At 40.4% G+C, this 24,583-nt stretch overlaps 1 protein-coding gene across 7 annotated transcripts in view; it reads right to left on the bottom strand.

The window, feature by feature from the left end:
- PHF20 (PHD finger protein 20) overlaps positions 1 to 24,583 on the bottom strand; it is a 132,341-nt gene that overhangs the window by 38,515 nt on the left and 69,243 nt on the right. For all 7 annotated transcript variants that reach the window (XM_006089479.3, XM_023754436.1, XM_023754437.1 and 4 more), the window contains one exon: positions 2,198 to 2,476. In XM_006089479.3, the coding sequence (XP_006089541.1) occupies positions 2,198 to 2,476 (279 nt within the window). The remainder of the gene's footprint in view (positions 1 to 2,197; positions 2,477 to 24,583) is intronic.

Raw genomic sequence — 24,583 nt, 5'->3', positions numbered from 1 at the left:
GACAATAGCAGGATTGCTACAAAGATTTGGTCTTTGGCCCAGCCAATATGATTAAGTGGTTGAGCGTTAACCTATGAACCAGCAGGTCTTGGTTTGATTCCGGTGATCAGGGCACATGCCCAGGTTTCAGGCTCCATCTCCAGTAGCGGGTGTGCAGGAGGCAGCCGATCAATGATTCTCTCTCATCATTGATGTTTCTCTCCCCCTCTCCCTTCCTCTCTGAAATCAATAAAAAAATATTATAAAATAAATAGAAAAGACTTAGTCTCTGGACTCTCAGACCAGAACAGCTTCTCCCACTCAACATTACTGGCAGGAAAATTGAGGGGTTACACCAAAAAATCATCTCTGCAGAGTTTTCTGGTCAGGAATCTCCATCTGAGAAATCTATTAGAACCCAAGTTTCCATCGGTCATAATCTGAGCACTCAGCAAAAGGAGGGTACTTTTTTTTACAGTAATTATCCCCAAGCAGCACAAATCCTTTAATATTCTGTTTTTCACTTAAGCATAAGGTCAAGTTCACAATGCCTATAAACCAGGACACAGGCTGCCTGGTGTCAGAGTCTCATCCAGAAACATCTCCCCAGCTGAACTCCCCTAAAATGTCTGAAATTCTACTCCTAAAGATAAGGGTTTTCTTAGAAGTCTGAGGTGAAACTTAGATATGCCAAGAAAACAAGTGAGCTATTAAGCTGGTTTTATTCTTTCAAATCTTAAGAAATTTAGTTATCAGATTAGTCAAGTACCAGCAAAACAGTGAGGAGATGGTCAGAGGCCTTGATGGGAGAAAAGTAGGAGGAGATGCCTAGAACAGGGGGTGCCTTCTGGAGCGCTGAGGCCTGTGGAATCTCCTGAATACCCTGCTATGTTTGCTCTCATTGATAGCCAGCAACATGAACGTATACTGAACCGGGTTCACAGATAATAATAACAGAGGCTCCTGCTGGTTAGTGGCAGAAGCAGGACTTAATTATTTAGATCAATTAGCCTATGGTAAAAAAAATTGGCTTCATTATACATTGTTTCACTTAAAGTCACAGAACCTACTGACAACATAAAGTGAAGACTTACTTTATATTAATATGAGATCCAAGGGCAGTAAATCAAAGTAGAAATTCAATCACCCAGGTTTCTTAATTATACCAAATAGCAACACCCCATCTATTGGGTTCGTACAGAGGGTCAAGAGACCACCTTAGTCTGCATGGCCCTGCCCTACTGTCCTGAAACCTGATTTTCATGCTGTCAGATGCCCCAGGAGTTTCACATGCCATCGAATACCTATGTATTTTAATGGAGAAGCTATAAGCTAAATATAATAATAAAAGTGTAATATGCTAATTAGACCGGACGTCCTTCCGGACAAAGCCAGGGCTGCGAGGGAAACCCAGGTCCTGGGTACCTGCCAGCAGCCGGAGGGAAGCCCGGGTCCTAAGTGCCAGAGGGAAGCCAGTGCCAGCAGCCAGGGGAAGGAAGGCCTACTCTTGCACAAATTTCGTGCATCGGGCCTCTAGTATACAATAATGTTACCGTTTTAGGTAAAAAGCCAGGAAGCTTGTAGAATTTACTAAAAACTCATTAATTCTCCTGCAATTCCCCAGAAAAATATAATTTCTCAATTTCTATGAATTTCAAAAGAAATCTCCAAAAAGGTTCTCTATAATAAAACATGAACATGAGATTTTATGGTAACCCTTACACTAGGGTAGTGTCTATGCAAAATAAACAATGCTATAGAGAAACATTTTCAGTTGCAATTATCATAAAATCAGACTCAAATTTTGACCATCCAGGAAAATCACATATCATCTTTTAGTTCTTTTGTTCTTTTGCAGGCAGGGATGGAGGATGGGATGATTGCAGCCATGCTCTTCTGAGCACAAATTCTTTTGCTGGCTCTGGAAGAAGTTCCCTTCCCTTGACTGTCGCTACTTCATACTGGGAGTACCAAAAGCCTTCAAAGGCTAAGGGACTTTCTCAAGGTAACTTGAACAGCAAGAGGCTGAGGTAAGAATGAGTTAGGTATTTCTGCTTCCCCCATAATGCAATCCCTGAGGATCACTTGTCATTTTCGATCTTTTGGGACTCAATTGGACCACATCAACACCTGCTTTCTATGTTAGAAATATAACCACTGAGACTTGAGCAGCAGAGTGCTCCATGATACAGATACAACACAGAATGAAAATACTTACTTGGGGAGCTGGCAGAGACTCGCTTCCTGGTCAGGCTCTCCTGGCTGGCCCTGTCGGAAGCTGAAGAGCCCCTTGTTTGGACATGCCTCTTTCCTAGACTCTCCTCTGGCTCTGGAGACTTCTCCATTCCATGGAAATACTTCATGTGATAGTACAACAGCTTGGCTTTGCGGAAAAATTTTAAACAATCCACAACCTTGCACCTAAATTTGTGGTCTAGGTCAACAGCTGGTGCTTTAGATGTCACAATATCACCTGTTTTCTTAAAAGTATTTGTTACTAGAAAAAAAGAAGAAAAAACACACAAATTAACACATGGAAATAGAAAGTGAAAGAATAGCATGCATATGTAGCAGGAGACATCAATCAGACTGCCATTACCTCCCAAAGATTACTGTTTGGAGAGAGAAGGAATAGAACTTTAGGGTAAATAATAGCGACTCAACTGTGATTCACATTTTGAAAGAAAAGATCAACATGCTGTTGTTTTCCAAAGCTGCCCTAGTTCTCAGACTTTGGGAAAAGAAGGGGAAACCCTAAAAACAAAAATCAGGATCCCACCCCAGCACTTGTTACTCATGAATTGGGCCAGACTCTGATTCACCAGCATTCCAGTAGCAATCTGTGTGAACAGAACTAGGGATTCTTCTAGTGGGATCTCTTTATACACCTAAAGGATCTTACAGCAGTTTCTACACAAGGACAGTGTAACTGTTACAAAGGTTTTAATATTAAATGTTTTTGAGATTTCACTACCTCGTACTTTGTTTCATCAAAAGGGCTCAGAGACTATAAAAAACAAACAACCAATTGAATGGAGCTGGAAGGCATGAGGAGAACTTAGATGGCTCAATGATCAAATTCAAGAGACAAAGTCTGAACCCCCACACCCCCAGAAAAAAACAAACAGAAGGCAATGGTCTATCATGCATCAGTGACAAAAAATAAAGCTGTCACAAGGCCTTCATGTGTTAGAAAATCTGTTATTGAGGACTCCCTTCAGTGCCCTCACTGGATGAGGAATCACCTTAAACTCAAGCCACGCCTCTACAGAATAGGTTACTCAAGAATATGCTCTCTTGAGTGAAACAAATTTTTCCTAAATGCAATGAATGATACAAGTTCCATTAGAAGCAAATAGTGTGCTGAAACTTCATAAATATGATTACTTCTTAAAGTACATTCCATAATCAAAATAAATTTTTAAATCCTTAAACTCAATATAAATCATACTCTATGGAGCACTAGGGTATGATTGCAAAACTGGTAGGCTTGATGAGCTGATGGATGCTGTTATATAGGCAATTCAAACAAGTAAAAAATTATATACACACATCCCAAAGCAGAACTCCTTAAAATCATTTTCCATCCGGACAAGAGATATTTCTCAGACTAATACTTTAGAACAGGGGTGGGCAACCCCTGGCACGCGTGCCAAACATGGCACGCCAGTAACTTTTGCTGGCACGCAAAACCCTCTCTTATAATCTTCCATTTACAATTTTTTCCTTAATATCGACTATTTTATTTTTCAGATAAATTCAGTGTAGGTGCATCTTAGATAAATAAGTAATTTTACATAACAAGTTATCTTAAAGACCATAGACATGGATTGACGAGAGAGGGGAAGAGCAATTTCAATAGTGTCGAAAACAAACTATTGAGGACTTGGAATGCCATTCCAGAAAATTTTTTCTGTTTAAAAAACTTTGCAACAGCGTTACTCTCCATGTTTTCATCCACATACGCTTGTGAATTTTTGTTCTCAGTGATGAATTTTGTTAAGTCTCGTAATAGGAGTAGCCTGACGGATGAAAGTAGTAGCTCGTGCATATCTCTGAAGGTCATGAAATATAAACCTGATGTAAAATCTCTGTCATCAGTGATGCAGCAGCAAAAGTCCCACTGATAATATCAAACGGAGTCATAAAGTTTTCTGTCGGACTATCAGTATACATGTATACATTAAAAAATAAATGTATTTTTCATCATCATATACTGTTTTTGTTACTCGAATGAATTTTATTATTTCTCCAAGGTTCTTCACATACGTACACCTTAAGAGATGTCAAGTAGGCGTAACATGTTCTCAAAAAATTAGGGTTGGCACACAGAAGAATTTTGAGTCAGAGACTTTGCTGGTTTTGTCACGCACTCACAAAAAGGTTGCCCACCCCTGCTATAGAACAAGCATGTCAGTAGAGAAATTAAAAGCTCTAACCTCTGATATATTCTAAAATTCTTTCTTAAAACCAAATACAAATGGTTTCTCCCAAATTACCTCCTCTTGAACCTATTAGGTTGAACCATATAAACTTGCCATTTTTTGTAGGATTAAAAAGGCTAATATTGGCCATTTCATATGGGTCAGCCTAATAATTCCTTTTCTATATGACAGTATTTAAAAAATCATTCCAGACAGCTCCATTTACCACTATGTAAACAAAGTTAAGGTCTGAGATCAGAGAACATTACTGACTGCCCCACCTGAGGACTAGAGCAGTCAAGTTCAAGTAAATGCAACCATCCTTTGACTTGCATTTGAAGCCCACATTTGTGAAAACTTACTTATAATGCAAAAGAAGAATGCTTTAAAAAAAAAGAAGAATGCTAAAATACAAACATCTTCGAATTTAAGAAAATTTTAAGAATTGAAAATGATTTTCAGCAAGTGGTGCTGGGAAAATTGGACAGATACATTAAAAAAAAAAGAAAGAAACTGGACCACTTTCTTATACCATACTAGAGGCCTCTAGCAATCCAGGACCCATAGGGGGATGTCGGACAGCTGGTTTAGGCCTAATCCCCGAAGGCCGAACCTAAACCGGCAGTCTGACATCCCCTGAGGGATGTAGCAGTGCGCCATGTGGCAGGCGGCTGGGGAGGAGACCAAACCAGGGCCAGGCACCATGCCACTCCCGCTCATCATGGCCCCACTGTAGCACTGCCGCGGAGGCAGGAGAGGCTCCTGCTGCCACAGCTGCACTCGCCAGCAATGAGCCCAGCCCGGCTTCTGGCTTAGTGGCGCTCCCGCTGTGGGAGCTCACTGACCATGAGGGGGCAGTTCCTGCATTGAGTGTCTGCCCCCTGGTGGTCAGTGCACGTCATAGCGACCAGTCGACCAGTCATAATGGTCACTTAGATAGATAGATAGATAGATATATATATATACACACACACACAAATAAACTCAAAATGGATTAGACTTAAATGTAAGGCCTGAAACCATAAAACTCATAGAAGAAAACATAGGAGCAAACTATTTGACATCAGTCTGAGTAATATGTTTTTGGCTATGTCCCCCCCAAAAAGAAAAATAAAGTCAAAAATAATCAAATGGAACTTCATGAAATACAAAGTTTCTCCTCAGCAAAGGAAACCATCAACAAAACAAAAAGAGGATGTACTAAATAGAAGAATATATTTGTAAATGATATATCCAATAAGGGGTTGATATCCAAACTATATAAGGAACTCATATAACTCAATATCAAAAAATAAAATAAACAATCCAATCCAAAAGTGAAGAGAGGACATGAAGAGACATTTCTCCAAAGAAGACATACAGACGGCCAACAGACATATGAAAAGATGCTCAACATCACTGATCATCAGGGAAATGCAAATGATAACACCTCCCACTAGAAAGAATGGCTATCATTAAAAAAATCAACAAATAATGTTTTGGCAAGGATGTGGAGAAAAGGGAACCCTTGTGTACTGTTAATAGGACTGCAAATTAGTGCAGCCACTATGGAAAACAGTATAAAGTTCCTCAAAATACTAAAAATAGATCTATCATACGACCCAGCAATTCCACATTTGGGTATTTATCTGAATAAAATGAAAACACTAATTTCAAAAGATATATGCACCTATTTTCACTGCAGCAATAGCCAAGATATGGAAGCAACCTAGGTGTCCATCAATGTAATGAATGGATAAAGTAGATGTGGTATATATAAACAATGAAATATTACACAATAAAGAATGAAATCTGCCCTGACTGGTTTGGCTCAGTGGATAGAGCGTCGGCCTGCGGACTAAAGGGTCCCAGGTTCGATTCCAGTCAAGGGCATGTACCTTGGTTGCGGGCACATCCCCAGTAGGGGGTGTGCAGGAGGCAGCTGATCGGTGTTTCTCTCTCATCGATGATTCTAACTCTCTATCCCTCTCCCTTCCTCTCTGTAAAAAAATCAATAAAATATATATTTTTTTAAAAAAGAATGAAATCTTATTATTTGCAACAACATGGATGGATGGACCTAGAGGGTATTATGCCAAGTGAAATAAGTCAGTAGGAAGATAAATACTGTAGTTTCACTTAATACAAATTTTAAAAAAAAAGAAACAAACAAAACAAAACAAAAACAGACACAGAGAAACAGAGAGCAAAGGGATAACTGCCAGAGGGAAGAAGATGGGGATGAGTGTAAAAGGTAAAGGAGAATATAGCCTATAATATAGTCTTAGGTTTGCAGTGACAGATGATTACTAGAATTAGTGGAATGATCACATTGCAAGGCATAAAATGTCAAATCACAATATTCAACACCTAAACTAATAATATACCAATTATATGTAAATAAAATAATTTTTAAATTAAAATGTTAAAGTCTATATATGAAGAGTTGAAAATAAGAACTTTGAACCAATTTTATAAAAAATTACTGCCCAGGACAGAACTTCGCTGCAGATCCTGACCAGAACTTCGCTGGAGATCCTGGCTAGAGATCCTGGCTAGGCTGCTGATCAACTGAAAGCTGCCTCTGTGTCATTCCTTCTTCGCCGTCTCCGTCCACACCTTGGTGAACCCCTGGACCTCTTGGGGCTGGACCCCAACATTTATCTAAGCTGATTAGCTTTTACTTACAAATTTTTATAACATTTTATTCCTTACAAAGCAATGATTTCTGGCAAATTCTGAGATTGCCCTAAATTTTGCAGCTGTATATAACTTGGTATTTCTTGCAATTAAAGAAATTTCAAAGAAAAAAAAAAATTACTGCCCAGCCTGTGTTACTCAGTGTTTGAGCTTCAACCCAGGAACCAAGAGGTCCCTGGTTTGATTACAGTCAGGGCACATGCCCAGGTTGTGGGCTCGATCCCTAGTAGGGAATGTGTAGGAGGCAGCTGATCGATGTTTCTCAGTTTCTATCTCTCTATCCCTCTCCCTTCCTTTCTCCCTAAAAAATCAATAAAAACATACTTAAAAATATATATATAGCCCAGCCGGTGTGCTCAGTGGTTAAGAGACAACCTACGAACCAGGAGGTCACAGTTCGATTCCCGGTCAGGGCACACGTCCAAGTTGTGGGCTCAACCCCTGTAAGGGGCATGCAGGAGGCACCCGATCAATGATTCTCTCTCATCATTGATGTTTCTATCTCTCTCTCCTTCTCCCTTCCACTCTGAAATAAATAAAAACATATGGTCAGTGGTTAGAGCGTCAGCCCAAAGACTGAAGGGTTGGGGGTTCGATTTCTGGTCAAGGGCACATACCTCAGTTGCAGGTTCACTCTCCATCCCTGGTTGGGGTGCTTGCAGGAGGCAACCAATCAATGTGTCTCTCTCACGTCCATGTTCTTTCTTTCTCTCCTCCCCTCCCCCCCCCGCCCCGCCTCCACTCTGTCTGAAAATCAATGGAAAAAATATTCTCGGGTGAGAATTTAAAAAAAAGTGGGCTCTGCAGCTGGACAACCTGGTTCAAATCCTGAGTCTTCTACTTACTCCTGCCTCAGTTTCCTCATGTGCAGGATGGAGATAATATTGATAATTTCACTGAGTTGTGAGAATTAAATAAATTACATGCAAAGATCCTAGAAAAGTATCGGGCATTTCAGTGTCTTATTACTACAGAGTACTATTTTGGGGTTATGAACAAATGTAACTTATGAATAGCCTTTCAGGAATTAACCTGCTCATAGGCAGAAGAACAGAAGTCACTACCACTCCCACCTTCAGTGCATGCTCATGCCAGACACAGTATGCTATATAATGGAAATGGCCAATTTTAAAGTCAACTTTACCCTTCATTGGTTGTATAAATAAGCTGTGTACATTTTAAAAATATTCTGATTATTCAGTTTCTGATCTATAAAGGTAATAACAACACCTATTTCAAAGAGCTAGAGAGAGAGCTATAGATAGCATGTACTTGGCCCAAAGCAGGCCATCTATATATATAAAAGCCTAAGAGACCGTTACGACCGGTCAACCGAACGACTGGTCCACCAGTCGCTATGATGCGCACTAACCATCGGGGGCAAACGCTCAATGCAGGAGCTGCCCCATGGTGGTCAGTGCGCTTCCACAGCCAACCTCCTGCAGCTGGCCAACCTCCTGCAGTCCCTCCCTCTGGGGATCAGCCCCAATTGGGACTGGGCAAGAAGGCCCCAATCGGCCCTGATCATGGGCCAGGCTGAGGGACCCCACCTGTGTACAATTTCGTGCACCAGGCCTCTAGTTTCTAATATAAAATACATCTTAGAAAATAAGCTTGTCATTTATGGAACATAGCTGGAAACAGCTGTTATAATTATCAACCAAATAAAACATCCCTCTGACCAGCACTCACAAACTCTGGCTGGGAGACACATCATCCTAGTACGCACTCAGTTTTGTCTACATTCTTCTAAAAATGTGAAATCCGGGAGAAACCAAGATGGCGGCATAGGTAAACACTGGAGTTTGCTGCCTCGCACAACCACTTCAAAAATACAACTAAAAGACGGAACGGACATCACCCAGAACCACAGGAAGGCTGGCTGAGTGGAAATTCTACAACTAGAAGGAAAGAGAAAAGCATACCGAGACTCAGAGGAGGTGTGGTGCAGAAGTAAAATACTAAGGTACAGACGTGCACGTGGAGCGGGCTGCCAGCTGAGGGCGCGGTTTGTCTGTTTCAATCGGGAGGGAGTCTCAGGCTCTGAGCTCCAGTTCCGGGTGAGTCTCTGGGGACCTAGACTCATACGGGAGAAGCGGGACTGTCTGGCATCAGTCGGAACTCGAGGGCAGCTTTCTCTCGGAGGTACTTGCAGCAATTGCTGGGACACTGAGAAGCGGGGCCTCTGAAGGCAGGACTGAGAGCAGCCATAACTGCTAGCTCCACCCGCCTGTTGATCCCTTCGGATCCGCCCCGCCCAAGCCTTGCACGGAGGTGTTTGCTGGATAGCCTCAGGCAGAGGCTAGATTAGCACCTCCCTAGAGCTCCAGGACAGAAGTTCTCCCACTGCAGACACAGATGATTCTCACAGCCAATTGGCCTGGAGGGCAATCCCTCTCAGTGTTACCTACAACAATCAAGGCTTAACTACAACAAGACTGTGCACAAAGACCACAAGGGGGAGCACCAAGAGTGTCCTCCTCAGGTAATTGGGGAGGCTGAACCACTGGGCCCCAGAGGACACTTAGCACAGAAAACCACTTTATCAACACAAGGAAGCATAAAAAATGCGGAGACAAAGAAACAAGACACAAATGACAGAAATGGAGGAAAGCAAACTGCTGGATATAGAGTTCAAAACCACACTTATAAGGTTTTTCAAGAATTTTCTAGAAACCGCTGATAAATGTAGTGAGATCCTCAAGAAATCTAGTGAGACCCTCGATGTTGTGATAAAGGACCAACTAGAAATTAAGCATACACTGACTGAAATAAAGAATACTATACAGACTCCCAACAGCAGACCAGAGGATCGCAAGATTCAAGTCAAAGATTTGAAATACGAAGAAGCAAAAAACACCCAACCGGAAAAGCAAAATGAAAAAAGAATCCAAAAATACGAAGATAGTGTAAGGAGCCTCTGGGACAGCTTCAAGCGTACCAACATCCGAATTATGGGGGTGCCAGAAGAAGAGAGAGAGCAAGATATTGAAAACCTATTTGAAGAAATAATGACAGAAAACTTCCCCTACCTGGTGAAAGAAATAGACTTACAAGTCCTGGAAGCACAGAGAACCCCAAACAAAAGGAATCCAAAGAGGACCACACCAAGACACATCATAATTAAAATGCCAAGAGCAAAAGACAAAGAGAGAATCTTAAAAGCAGCAAGAGAAAGAAACTCAGTTACCTACAAGGGAGTACCCATAAGACTGTCAGCTGATTTCTCAACAGAAACTTTGCAGGCCAGAAGGGAGTGGCAAGAAATATTCAAAGTGATGAATGCCAAGAACCTACAACCAAGATTACTTTATCCAGCAAAGCTATCATTCATAAGTGAAGGTCAGATAAAGAGCTTCACAGATAAGAAAAAGCTAAAGGAGTTCATCACCACCAAACCAGTATTATATGAAATGCTGAAAGGTATCCTTTAAGAAGAGGAAGAAGAAGAAAAAGGTAAAGATACAAATTATGAACAACAAATACACATCTATCAACAAGTGAATCTAAAAATCAAGTGAATAAATAATCTGATGAACAGAATAAACTGGTGATTATAATAGAATCAGGGGCATAGAAAGGGAATGGACTGACTATTCTTGGGAGGGAAAGGGGTGTGGGGGATGCAGGAAGAGACTGGACAAAAATCGCGCACCTATGAAAGAGGACAGTGGGTGGGAGTGAGGGCGGAGGGTGGAGTGGGAACTGGGTGGAGGGGAGTTATGGGGGGAAAAAAGAGGAACAAATGTAATAATCTGAACAATAAAGATTTAATAAAAAAGAAAAAAAATGTGAAATCCAATACCTGCTATAAACCAGTGGGATTATAATCCCCACCTTTTAGGACATTTTACTTTTACAAATGCAGCCAAAGATTAAAAAATAATAATAATCACATTATACAATGCTAAGGAGTACCAAGCTTAGGCCATTAAAACTCTGAACTTTGTGTTGTCTTTTTAAAACATGAATTAAAGTGTATTTCCATGTTCCCCAAATAGTTTTGTCAAACTATATATTAGAAGTTATATTTACCCGTATTAAACTCCATCCGATTATTTTATTCCAATAATTTTATAACCCTTGATTCTGTAATCCCATACATTCTTAGGTGTTTTGCCAAGTTGTTGATAAAGATCCAGTAGGACAAAGCTGAGGACTGCCTTTGGAATAGACTTTAGGCTGACGCTAATCAATTAATCTACACTGTGGGCAGAGTTGCCTGAGCCAATTCAATTTCATCTATGCAGATCATCAACACATTCATATATCTATTTCCTCCTTGTATACAGATAGATTTCAAGAGAGATGTGGTCAAACTATCTACTGAAATAAAGATATACCTGGTATGATAATACTATAGATCCCCAAAATTTATATGTTGAAGCCTAATCCCAAATATGGTATTTGGAGAAGGGACTTTTGAAAGGTGATTAGGTTATAAATGGGATTAGTACCCTTATAAAAGAGACCCCAGAGAACTCTACTTCTCCATGTTTTCTAATGTGTTTATAATGGCCATATTATTTTCACAGTAGAAAAAGCAACAAAATTCTTTTACATTTTCACATTATGCTCCTCCCCAGAAAGGTGTTCCTGTGACAAAACAAACAGGGTGATGGAAGCATAGTCAAGAAACTGGGAGAGCCACTGGCTGCCAAAAGGGCCTGCTGGCCAATGTATACGTAAGCCCAGAGTGTCACTCACAGGTATGTATTTCTCAAGGGGAGGAAGTTCATTTGGAACATGTGTCACTGGTGGCACCAGTTAAGGGACATCATCCACTTTTGAGATAGTATGGTCCTTGTCAACATGGAAGCAGTTACTAGGACACAGGGCAGAAAATACAGATGTTAAATTCTTATGGAAGCCTGGTTCAAAAACCAGGGGTAATCAAATTACTCTTGGAGTAGAAAACAATTTATTCCTGTTTTAGAAAGCAATATGGAAATCAATATTTGCAAATGCTTACGGTATTACCATTTAAATGCTCTGTACTCTTCCTCATATTTAACATATTTTTGTTTGGCAATACATAGAGCTCTCTCTGGCTCCCAGGCCCAAAATCCAAACAATCACCCTTTGCTCTTTATTATTCCAAATTACTACTATACAGAGAAAAGTAATACACAGGTTTAAATTTCATTTTAAGAATAGTAACCCTGAGGAATGTTTTCTTCCCTTTTATTTTTGCTTTTTTTGGTGGTGACTGTGGAGGATAGACTATGTCTCCTAATAATCCCTGCCTTTTGGTATTCACATCCATGTATAAATCCTCTCACTCTGAGTGTAGGAAGGACTGACTGGTAGCTTGCCTCTAATAAAATAAGGCAATGGTGACAGTGTGTCACTTTCATGATTGTTATGTAAGATTGTAGCATCCATCTTACTAGTAGGTATACACTTTCTTGCTAACTGGATGAAACAAGCTGTTATGTTGTGAGTTATTCTATGAAGAGGCCCATGTGACAAGGAATTGAGAGTGCCAGCAAAAAAATGTAGCCCTCAGTCTGACTTCCTGCAAGGAACTGAATGCTGCCAACAACCATGTGAGCCTGGAAGCAGATCCTTCCCTAACAGAATTTTCATATGAGAACACAGCCCTGGCCAACCCCTTGATAACAGCCTTGCAGAGGATCCAGTTAAGCTGTGCCTGATATCCTCACCCATAGAAACTGAGAAAATAACTGTTTTAAGCCATTATACTTATTGTAATATTGTTAAACTAGAGGCCCAGTGCACGAATTCATGCATGGGTGGGATCACTTGGCCTGGCCAGAGATTGAGGCTTATCTGGGGGGCCGGCCGGTAGGGGGGAGGGACTGCGGGAGGTTGGCCAGCAGGGGGGGCGAGAGGGTGGGAGGGCACCATGGAAGGTTGGCTGTGGAAGCGCACTGACCACCAGGGGGCAGCTCCTGCATTGAGTGTCTGCCCCCTGGTAATCAGTGCGCATCATAGCAACTATTGACCGGTCCTGGTCCTTCAGTCCTAACAGTAGAATTGGAAGCCCTCTCATTTTCTATATACTTGGGTAATGCTTTATATTTTCCCTTTTTCAATAAGCATACATTACTTTTATACTAAAAAGGGTTTCTAAACTATGTTTCTTGAAATTTGGCTTAGAAATAAATGTCCTATTTATACACACACCCTTTTTTGTATATTCATTGCTAGTACCTCAAAACCTCACAATTAGATAACTATGATGGTGATACTCTGTCTGCATTCTAATCCCATGTCAATCGAAGTACCATCTTGCTTTCTAAACTCATCTCCCATTAATCCACAATCAGACCTCAGCATCTGCCCTAGCCCATTGCTAGCCCCAGCAACTGCTTCATATTCCCACAGCTCATACTTCTGCTCATGCTGTGCCCTCTCCCTGCCATTCTTCCCTGGCTCAGCCAAGTCTTCACGTCCGTCCAGACCCAGCTCACTCCACATGCAGAAAGGCATCCAGGTGGCCCTGGCTCTCAGGGATCACATGCCATCAACTCTTGGCACAAATGACTCATCTGCTGCACCCCATCTTTAACACCTTGGATATGCTCTTGGATCCTATTATTTGTCACTTCTCCAGCCAGAGGATAAGGGCCACTTCTCATTGTTTTGTGTTCGCTCAGCACTAACCTCTAATACAGTTGGTATTCTAGTCAGCAATGATACCATGTGAACCCAGTAGTTAAAACTTTTTTGACATGTACTTCAAATACTATAATAAATAAAACATTTTTCAGGTCTGTAAAGGAATAACTTCCTCAGCTTTGAAATAACAAAAGCAATAAATGAAAAACATGAACAGATTTAAATATTCACAGCAAGTCCAGTCAAATGCTTAAAGAAAATAATCCAGCCCTAGCTGGTTTGGTTCAGTGGATAGACCATCAGCCTGTGGACTGAAGGGTCCCGGGTTCGATTCTGGTCAAGGGCACATGCCTGGGTTGAGGACTCGATCCTCAGTAGAGGGCGTGACTCTCTCATTGATGTTTCTATCTCTCTCTCCCTCTCCTTTCCTCTCTAAAATCAATAAAAATATTTTTTAAAAAGAAAAATAATCCAAAAATGTTCACAGAGAAGCAGTTAAAAAAAATTGAGAAGTCGGAATTATGTAATTCTAATCAGCCACTTAAAAGAATGAAGTAGCTCTGTACTTACTGATATGAGTAATCTCAAGATACATTAAGTGAAAACAGGAAGTTGCCCAGTACACATGTGTGGTTGGGGGGGTGGTGAGAGGAGAGAAAGATATAAAAATGCACAGAAAGGAAACCAGAAGGATAGAAATCTAACTGTTGATATTGGTTACCTCTGGAGAGGGGTTTGGGCTAGGAAGGCAGATGATAAAGAGGAACTTGCACATTTTCTCTGTTTACCCTAGGAACAATGAGCACACACAGCGCCCAGATCTTGGTTTCAAAATTCTTCATTTAAAAGAAACAGAACTTCTTGGAGAAATAGCTGGATCCAGGGTTGGATAAGTTACAAGATGAGTTTTTTTTGTTTTTTATTTTTTTAAATATAATTTATTGATTTTTTACAGAGAGGAAGGGAGAGGGATAGAGAGTTAGAAACATCGATGAGAGAGAAACATCGATCAGCTGCCTCCTGCACACTCCCCACCGGGGATGTGCCCGCAACCAAGGTACATGCCCCTGACCAGAATCGAACCCGGGACCCTTGAGTCCACAGGCTGACGCTCTATCCACTGAACCAAACCGGTTAGGGCACAAGATGAGTTTTAAACAACTTGTTATGCCAGAAAATAAATGCTCAAAGAAGAGAAGAAACAGGAACAAGTTTGAAGGGCTCCCACTGGCCAAATATAAGGCAATATGGGTTATTAAAATAAGTAATGATAGAAACAGATTACAGCCCATAGAACAAAGTAAGAATCTAACAGTCCATGTGGGTATTAATAAATACAACAAATAAAAAAGAAGGGAAAGCTCTTCCTTACAATACAATACAAACTAATAAATGTAGAAGTAATGATGAGAGTTGGAAATCACCATGTGGCAGCCATCATAGTTAAAGTTGTTTCAAGCAAGAAATATCAATAAATGCTAAAATAGTAGGTGAACATTTAATAAAGAAAGGAGATATTTACATAGTCTCAAAGAAAAATTTTAATTACAAAGGAAAAAATAATAGATTTATAGTAGAGAAACCTGTGTACCTACTACTTTACACAAGTGATCAAGGTTAACATCACCAATAAATAGGACAAACAGATACCATGTGCCTCCTGATACAACACACTTGAAAAGGACATGTTACTTACATGGTATCCTGCTGAAAGTGAATAACCTAAACCAGCAGTCGCCAACCTTTTGGACCTCTCGGACCACTGGTTGGCAACCGCTGACCTAAACCTAATCATGAGGATAAATCAGAAAACCCCAAATTGAGGAACAGCATATTCTTCAGAAATGTCAAGGTCATGAAAGACTGAAGAATTGTTTCAGATAAAAGGAGACTTTAAAAAATGACAATTAAATACAATGTGTCACCCAGGATTAGATCCTGACCAGAAGAAAAAAAAAAAATGTTTTTCCCACTTCTGCTATAAAGGGCATTATTGTGACAACTGATAAAGCTGGAACAAGGTCCTGATTTTGATAATTATATGGTGGTAATGTAAGAGAACATCCTTATTTTTTAGGAAATATGTACTAAGGTATTCAGAGGTAAAGGTCTGCAACTTGTTTGCGAACAATTCAGAAAAAATACTTTAAAGAATAGAATAGGGTGGTGAAGGCCTGGGGCAGGGGCAGGCTGGAAGAGGTCAATGGGGGGAAAGGGGACATATGTAATACTTTCAACAATAAAGACTTTTTTTAAAAGTGGGGAAAAAAACCCAAAAATGATAATAAAGCAAACATGGTAAATTGCAAACAAATAGGGAATTTGATTGAAGATATAGACACATACCTCGTCTTACTGAGCTTTGCTTTATTCAGTTTCGAGAATGTTGTGTTTCTCACAAACTGAAGGCAAGATTCTCCACAAGAAGAAAGATTACAACTCCCTTTATTGCTTGACTTGCTTTATTATAGTGGCCTGTAACCAACCTCAGTATCCCCAAGGTATGCAGGGATTCTCTGTGCTATGCTTGCAACTTTGATATGTCTGAAATTATTCCTAAATAAAAACTTCTTAAAAGTATATGCAGGGAAAACAAACATGCAGGAAAAAATTTGAGGCCACAGAATATGTAAATAGGAGGAAAGCAATCTTGCCAAGCCTATCCCCTGGACTGCAAATCTCTGCACTAAGCCCTCACAAAAATCACTGAGCATTCATTCCACGAGATAGAAAAGCTGCCCCAAATGCCAGAGCTGCTTTTGGAGCAGTTAATCCTCTCCTGCTCTGGACTAGACTTGCCTTCCCCAGCTCCTCCTCCTGCTGCCCAAGAACCTCCTTCATACTGATTTCTCAGATCATGACTCCATCCCAGGTTAGAAATTTCAAGACTGGCACCAGCTCAGGACAGAAATTATTAAACAATGACTAATACAGCAGTATCCTGGCCTCAAGGGGCCTTGCTAGATGTTCCTGATGATGATACTGCCTTCCTTCCTGCTTACTTACATAACACATTCCTGGTGAATGAGTTTTCAGTAACCCCGCCTCTCTCCCAGCAATCTTTCTGGATCATCCTGTACTCACCACTAAGCCCTGTTCCAAAAGGAACACCAGTAACACCATTCACTTACCAGATCAAATTTAAAAATTCCTCCCCGCCTCAAATGAAAGAATTCCAAAGGCACCACCATGTCTGGAGCTGATATCACTTGTACCACACACTGCTCTTCAAGACTGGCCACCCTACTAATAAGCTTCTTACTCAGAGTGGACACACTGCTTCAAAGAGCAGTGGGAGGATATCACATACTGTACAACTTCCCCAAGAGCATCACATACTATACAAATTCCCTCAGGCAGGAACTTGATTTACACAGCATCCAGCATCTCATCAGATGGCATCAGGCACTCATTTGGAAGATGGGGGTCAGAGACCATGCATCACCACACCAGCCATCTAGGAAGTGTACAACTCTGGCTAAGTCACTCCTTGGCAAATATTAGGGCTTTGCCTATAAATAAGGGAGACTTAATAGTGAAAAATCAGAAATAACTCAAATGTCTTTCAGCAGAGGATAGTTAAGTTAAATACATTTTTGGAATACCACACAATAAAATAAATTACATGCAATTGTGAAAGAAGATATGAACTAACATGGAAGAATAACATAAATGAAAATGGCAAGCCACTGAGTAATATAATATGAGTATATTATTGTGTTTTTTAAAAGCTGTATGTTTTTTTGTTTGTTTTTAAATATATAGTTTATTGATTTTTTACAGACAGGAAGGGAGAGGGATAGAGAGTTAGAAACATCAATGAGAGAGAAACATCGATCAGCTGCTTCCTGCACACTCCCTACTGGGGATGTGCCCGCAAGCAAGGTACATGCCCTTGACCGGAATCGAACCTGGGACCTTTGAGTCCGCAGGCCGATGCTCTATCCACTGAGCCAAACCGGTCAGGGCTATAAGTATGTTGATAAATGCACAGAACCACATCTGGAAGGATGGAAAGCCACACTCCAAATTGTAATGTAGTTCTAGGGTGAGAAGGCTATAAAGGGAGGACTTTCTTTTTTCTTGCAGTTGGTTTTAAATTTTCCTAGTATGTATTGGCTTTGAAATTTATAGAAAAAAAACAAACAGCAAAATGACCCTTTAGGGGTCCCAAAAAGGGGAATATCTATTCCTCTCAATAATAAACAGAGGGGAGGGGAGAGAAGGAGGAGGAGGAGGCACAAAAAAATAAATAAAATAAAATAGGGGTCCCAGAAGCCTTAATTCAGAGAGTAGTTGTGAAAATTCATCAAGAACTAGTACTTATAAAGAATTAGTATTGAGGAAACCAAGATGGCAGCATAGGTAAACACCAGAAACTGCTGCCTCGAACAACCACTTCGAAAATACAACTAAAAGACAAAACGGACATCATCCAGAACCACAGGAAGGCTGGCTGAGTGGAAATTCTACAACTAGAAGGAAAGAGAAAAGCACGCTGAGACTCAGAGGAGGTGCAGAAGTAAAGTGCAGAGGTACGGAGGCGCACGTGGAAAGGGCTGGCAACTGAGGACACGGTTGTCTTTTTCAATTGGGAGGGAGTCTCAAGCTCCTGACTGCTCTGAACTCCAGTTCTGGGCGAGTCTCTGGGGACCCAGACTCATACGGGGAAAAACTGGACTGTCTGGCAGCGGGCGGAACTTGAGGGAGGTTTTCTCTCAGAGGTGCTTGCAGCAATTACCAGGACACTGAGACGCAGGGCCTCTTAGGGTAGGACTGAGGAGCGGCCATAGCTGCTTGCTCCATCCTGTTGATCCCCTGAGACCCTGCCCCACCCAAGCTGTGCACAGAGGCTTTTGCAATCTGAAAATTACCTAACAAACTGCAGCTGAGTCAGAGAGACCCAGAACATCCAAAAGAAGGCCCAAGGCCCCACAGCAGCTTGCATTGCTTCACAGCTGGGCCTCATCTGGGCACCTCCAAACCCCAAACAAAGAAGAGGAATCTGCAGATCTCTCCATAGCTCCTGCTGGGTAGCCTCAGGCAGAGGCTAAATTAGCACCTCCTTAGAGATCCAAGAACCAGTGTACCCAGTGGTCAGAGATTTAATTAAAAAAAAAAAAGAATTAGTAATGCCCTAGCTGGTTTAACTCAGTGGATAGAGCATCGGCCTGTGGACTAAAGGGTCCCAGGTTTTTATTCCAGCCAAGAGCACATGCCCGGGTTGCAGGATTGATCCTGTGTGCAGGAGGCAGCCGATCAATGATTCTCTCTCATCACTGATGTTCCTTTCTCTCTCTCCCTCTCCCTTCCTCTCTGAAATCAATAAAAAAATATATATTTTTTAAAATTAACACTAAATAAAATATTTCATTGTTGTCTCCTTATGACTCAAAAATGATGGCCATACTACATCCACATAGTCTGGGATGACCTTAAATTCTGTTATGTTTTTCAATGATGAAAATTAATGAGAAACTGAAGTGATTTCCCTTTAAAACCTTAGAAAACATATTAAAGTACTTTTTTACATTTTCAAAACATTCTTTATCTGGCCATATATATTGAGTTTTTAAATTCCCATATCCAACAGAAATCTTGGAAAAAGAATCACAGCATCAAAAAATAGGGCTAACTTGAAATTTTGTCTGGAAAAAATAGTTGTCAACATTATTGGCAGATTAGAAATATTTAAGCTGGGCAATGAACAACCAATAATGCTATTCACCATTTACCAACTAGAAGTATCCAGGACAATCCAGTCTTATAAGTGCCTCCTTGATGTCAAGGAGATAAGTTATTCATTTTGTGTGTTTTCCTAACCCCCTCCAGTTTTCCTCTCCACTCTCAAAGTTCTAGTATATAAGAAGTGCTGCTCAAGTAATTGTTGAATGAGCCAATGAATTAAATATTACTAACTACTTAGCTGATAAAATTACTTTTCCAATGGATCTATTTGCTCTGGTTGGGAAGAAGAGGTATTCAATAAAAGTGTGCTGAATAAAAGGTGAGAGTATAACTACTGTGCTTGCAGAATAGCAAGGAGGCTATGTGGCTGGGGCAGAATCAGTAAGAAGGAGAATGAGGAAAGATGAAGTTGGAGAGGTAGTAAGTGGCCAGAAAAAGCAGACCCAATGCAGGTCAGCAAAAGGACCTCATGGCCAAATACCAACAGTTCTGGGCAGTAGGAGACATAAATGTTAAGTTTTACTATTCTTGTACTTTTCTGGATTTCTTTTCAAATTTATGAATATAAAAAAAAACACAAGTTATCAAAAGAGTAAGTAAATGAAGACAAGACCACTTCCATAAATGAGGTAAAGGTAACAGTAAAATCACTGGCCAAGTTTAAATAAGGTCCTGATTTTGGTAATTACACCGTGGTAATATAAGAGAATGCCTCTTCTTTAATTTTTTATTTTATTGATTTAAGAGAGAGAGAGGAAGGAAAGGCAGGGGGGGGGAACACATCGATTTATTCCACTTATTTCTGCAGTCACAGGTTGATTCTTGTATGTGCCCTGACTGGGGATTGAACCCGCAATCTGTTATGAATTGTAATGTAAATATCTGATATGCAGGATGGTCTTAGGCGACCCCTGTGAAAGGGTCGTTCGACCGCCAAAGGGGTCGCGACCCACAGGTTGAGAACCGCTGCACTAACCGATTGAGCTACCCAGCCAGCGTAAGAATGTCCTTGCTTTCAGGAAATACACACCAAAGTATTTAAGGGTAAAAAAATCTGCAACTTATTTTCAAACAATTCAGAAAAAAAAATACTTTAAAATACCTTAAGGCCACAGAATAGCTACATAGGACTAAAGCAACCTTACCAACACAAGAGAGCTACGTGAACATTTCAGGGCTATTCCCCTATCCTGCATTTTCAGTAGTTCCAAAAACTCCTCAAAGCAACTGACCTCAGTTTGGCAGTAACTTACCTGCTCAGCTTAACTCACTTCAGGAAGCCTGCAATTAAGTCAGAAAGCACACTTGACAGTCTCCGAAAAAAACCTATGATTATGCTGTTGATGCTGCTCCATGTCAACCTTCAAATGCCTAACTGCTATTCATCCCTCAAGGCCCTGTGCAAGTGCTACATTCTTCCACCCCTGCCTCCAAAGCATCAACCTAAGTATCATCTCTCTCACAAAGTTATATCCAAATAGTACTTAATGAATACTAAGACCAAGAGCAACCATTCATCTTTGTATACTCAACGGTTAGCAGAGCTCCTGGGCATATAGTAAGGGCTCAACAAGTGAGTCCTGAGTTCAACTTTCAGACAGATATTATCATTGTCAGTCTTCTAAGTATTGCTCATGACACCATCTTACTTTCTCTCTTGTGTTACTGATTCCTGCAGTTTTCTTCATTCCTCTGGACTGAGAAACATAGAAGGGAACTGTCCAGATATCTCATTCATATTTCTAACCCCTGGAAAAATGAATTCTCAACCAATTTTTCACCAGAGCATATGTCTGATGGTAGATCATAGACACCACAACTTCCCAAACTACAATGAGGTAACCTTATGACCCTCCTACTCAAGTGCATGAGAGCTAAACCACTATAGCATTACACTAAATCTGACCTGGTTAATTTAAAAATAAATCATTTGAAAAAAGTATTATATACATTACTGGTTAATTTAAATGTAAATAACTTTTGATACTTTAATGACAAATAACTTTCTATTCAGTTTATAACTGACAACACATCAAGACTCCAGGGGTTAGAATCATTGATCTACTCCAGTGATTTTCAACCCGTGTGTAGCAGCACACTGGTGTGCCACGAGAATTTTTGAAACTATTTAGTCAGGAGCACTGACTCTTTTACCTTAGATTCTCAAATAAGAGAATGACAACAGACAACACAACAATAGCCATCCAGTGTGAAGAAATCAAAATTATACAAATTTTCTGTCAGATTGGCAAAAGACATATTTTTTGGTGTGTGGCAGGATCTTAGTAATTAGTTTATGCATGCCATGAAATGAAAAAGGCTGAAAATTACTGATCTAGACCACATGGCAAAATGTCTCATTTCTAACATGTAGTTAGCTTTTTAAAAAAATTTATTAATTGAACCTATACTTCTGCTAGATCTTCTCTCTTGTTTATTTTGTTTCATGTAGAATATTCACAAATAAGATAGCTCAGACTAGAGTCTAGAGCTTAGTAGGCACTTGCTAAATATTTGTTGACTAAAATAAATGAAAGGGCCTGGGTGGTGCTCAAGGTTAGAGCATTGGCCCACAGATCAAAGGGTCTCTGGTTCAATTCTCAGTCAAGGACTTATACCTCGGTTGCATGTTCAATCCCTGGCCTGGGTTGGGACGTGAGCGGGAGACAACCAATCGATGTGTCTCTCTCACATCGATTTTTCTCTCCCTCTCTTTTTCCTCTTTCTTCCCCTCTCCCTTCCTTCCACTCTGTCCAAAGATCAATGGAGAAAATATCCTTGGGTGAAGATTAAAAATAATAATAATGATGATGGACTGCAGCCCATTTTCAAATAGTCCTGGCTATCTGTGAATACCCTAAATAGGCTGGGGCCCACATTTAGAGAATAATCTGAACTGAATGAACTTCTCAGGGCATCTATTCTAATTTTTGTTTTAACATCATAAACAAATGCCTACCCAAGTGGAACAATTTCAACTCCATTCTCCTCTGGCTTTTAAGTCATCAAAGCAAAAAGCTTAGAGCCTACTTCAGTAATAGGTTCCATGTTGCATTTATTCCTCCCAGCACAAGCTCATGGTAATCTGATCTCTAACATTACTAAAAATTCTCTTGGAAAACAGACAGTGGAGCCTGGCCAGCGTGACTCAGTGGTTGAGTGTCGACCTATGAACCAGGAGGTCACAGTTCGATTCCCAGTCAGGCCATATGCCCCAGTTGCTGGCTCAATCCCCAGTGTGGGGCATGTAGGAGACAGCCGATCGATGATTCTCTCTCATCATTCATGTTTCTATCTCTCTCTCTCCTTCTCCTCTCCTCTCTGAAATCAATAAAAATTAATAAAACAAATTTTAAAAAACGGGCAGTGGTTTCAGTATCATTCCCTAGAGAATCCTCTGTGCAATCTAAAAAAGCAAAAGAATATATAATATCTTTCCATTTTCCTTTCCTAAAGACTTTCCTTTCCTAAAGACTCACCAGTCCCACCCTCACTTTACCTTATTTCTATTCTCTACACAAACCAGAGACACTGCTAAATTAACCAACAAAGACAGATATTGTGTGTGTGTGTGTGTCTTGGAAAGAGGTAGCCCAAGATCCCACAAAATAAGTAAACTTCAAAACAAGCTCTGGGCCCTGGCCAGTGTTGCTCAGTGGTTGGAGTGTCGGACCAAGCACAAAAGTATCTCGGGTTCGATTCCAGGCCCAAGGCACATACCTGGGCTGCAGGTTCAGCCCCTGGCCCCGGTCGAGAAATATTCGGGAGGCAACCAATCAATGTGTCTCTCTCACATCAATGTTTCTCTATCTCCCCATTCCTCCACCCCTCCACTTTCTCTTAAAAAAAAAAAAAATCAATGAAAAAAATCCTCCGGTGAGGATTAACAACAAGAAAAAACAGGCACTGAATTTAGCCTCTAACCTAAACTCCTCACTCCCCTCATCTACACAGCCTATTTTCTAGTGGTATAAAAATAATTCATTGCCAATTTCCAGTGATATCTAATATAACGCCACCTTTAACGCAACATAATTAAGAGCTTAGTCTGCTGAGTTATAAGGGATATAGCTGTCATCTAGAGCAGCGGTCGCCAACCGGTGGTCCACGGACCACTGGTGGTCCGTGCGGTCCAAAAGGTTGGCGACCACTCATCTAGAGCTCTCCCTACCAAAACAGACAACTAAGCTCTGAGATTAAATTTCCACCTCATTTGTACATTAATTCTAGTAATTTCCCCCACATGACAGAAAAGAAGGCTGGGAGGAGAGGATATCTGCCACAGAGAGGGGACTCAACAAGAAAAGGGAGATCACTTGCATCCATGAGACTAAGGCACAACACTCTGACCCAGTGGAACAAAAGACCAACCTATAGAACCATGGATGATCCAGTAGTAAATACCTGAGTACACTATTTTTAAAGGGCTATTCTGCTACGTTAACCAGAAGGTCTAACATAGCATATTTACAAAAGTCTAATGTAAATCCACAAGGTAGAAGACAGAGAGAATAACAGAAAAAAAAATTCATAAAAATAATGGCTCAAATTTGATGATCAGGCTCAAATGAAAGTCAAGCAGGTTAAGTACAAAAATAAAACAAACCTAAACAAGCCAAACTGCTAAAAAAAAAAAAAAAAAAGTACAAAAATAAAACAAACCTAAACAAGTCAAACTGCTGAAAAACAAAGATAAAGAGAAAAATCTTGAAAGTAGCCAAAAAGGAAACAACACATTACAAACAAAGAAACACCGCCGAAACCGGTTTGGCTCAGTGGATAGAGCTTCGGCCTGCGGACTGAAAGGTCCCAGGTTCGATTCCGGTCAAGGGCATGTACCTTAGTTGCGGGTACGTCCCCAGTGGGAGATGTGCAGGAGGCAGCTGATCTATGTTTCTCTCTCATCGATGTTTCTAACTCTCTATCTCTCTCCCTTCCTCTCTGTAAAAAATCAATAAAATATATTTTTTAAAAAAATAAAAAAGAAAAAAAAGAAACACTGATATAAATGATCACTAACTGCCCATCAGAAATAATAGAGGCCAGAGGACAATGAATAACAACATCTTTAAAGTACTTCAAAAAAACCTGTAAACCCACAATCCTATATCCAGTGAAAATATCCTTCAAGAATGAAAGTTAAATCAAGTCATGTTCAGATAAACAAAAATCAACACAATCTGTCACCAGGAAACCTGTATTACAAGAAAAACTAAAGGAAATTTTTC

The sequence above is a fragment of the Myotis lucifugus genome, unplaced genomic scaffold, assembly GCF_000147115.1.
Source record: "Myotis lucifugus unplaced genomic scaffold, Myoluc2.0 scaffold_60, whole genome shotgun sequence".
Lineage (NCBI taxonomy): Eukaryota > Metazoa > Chordata > Mammalia > Chiroptera > Vespertilionidae > Myotis > Myotis lucifugus.
The sequence above is the reverse complement of the archived record's forward strand: the minus strand, read 5'-3'. Positions and strand labels throughout refer to the sequence as shown.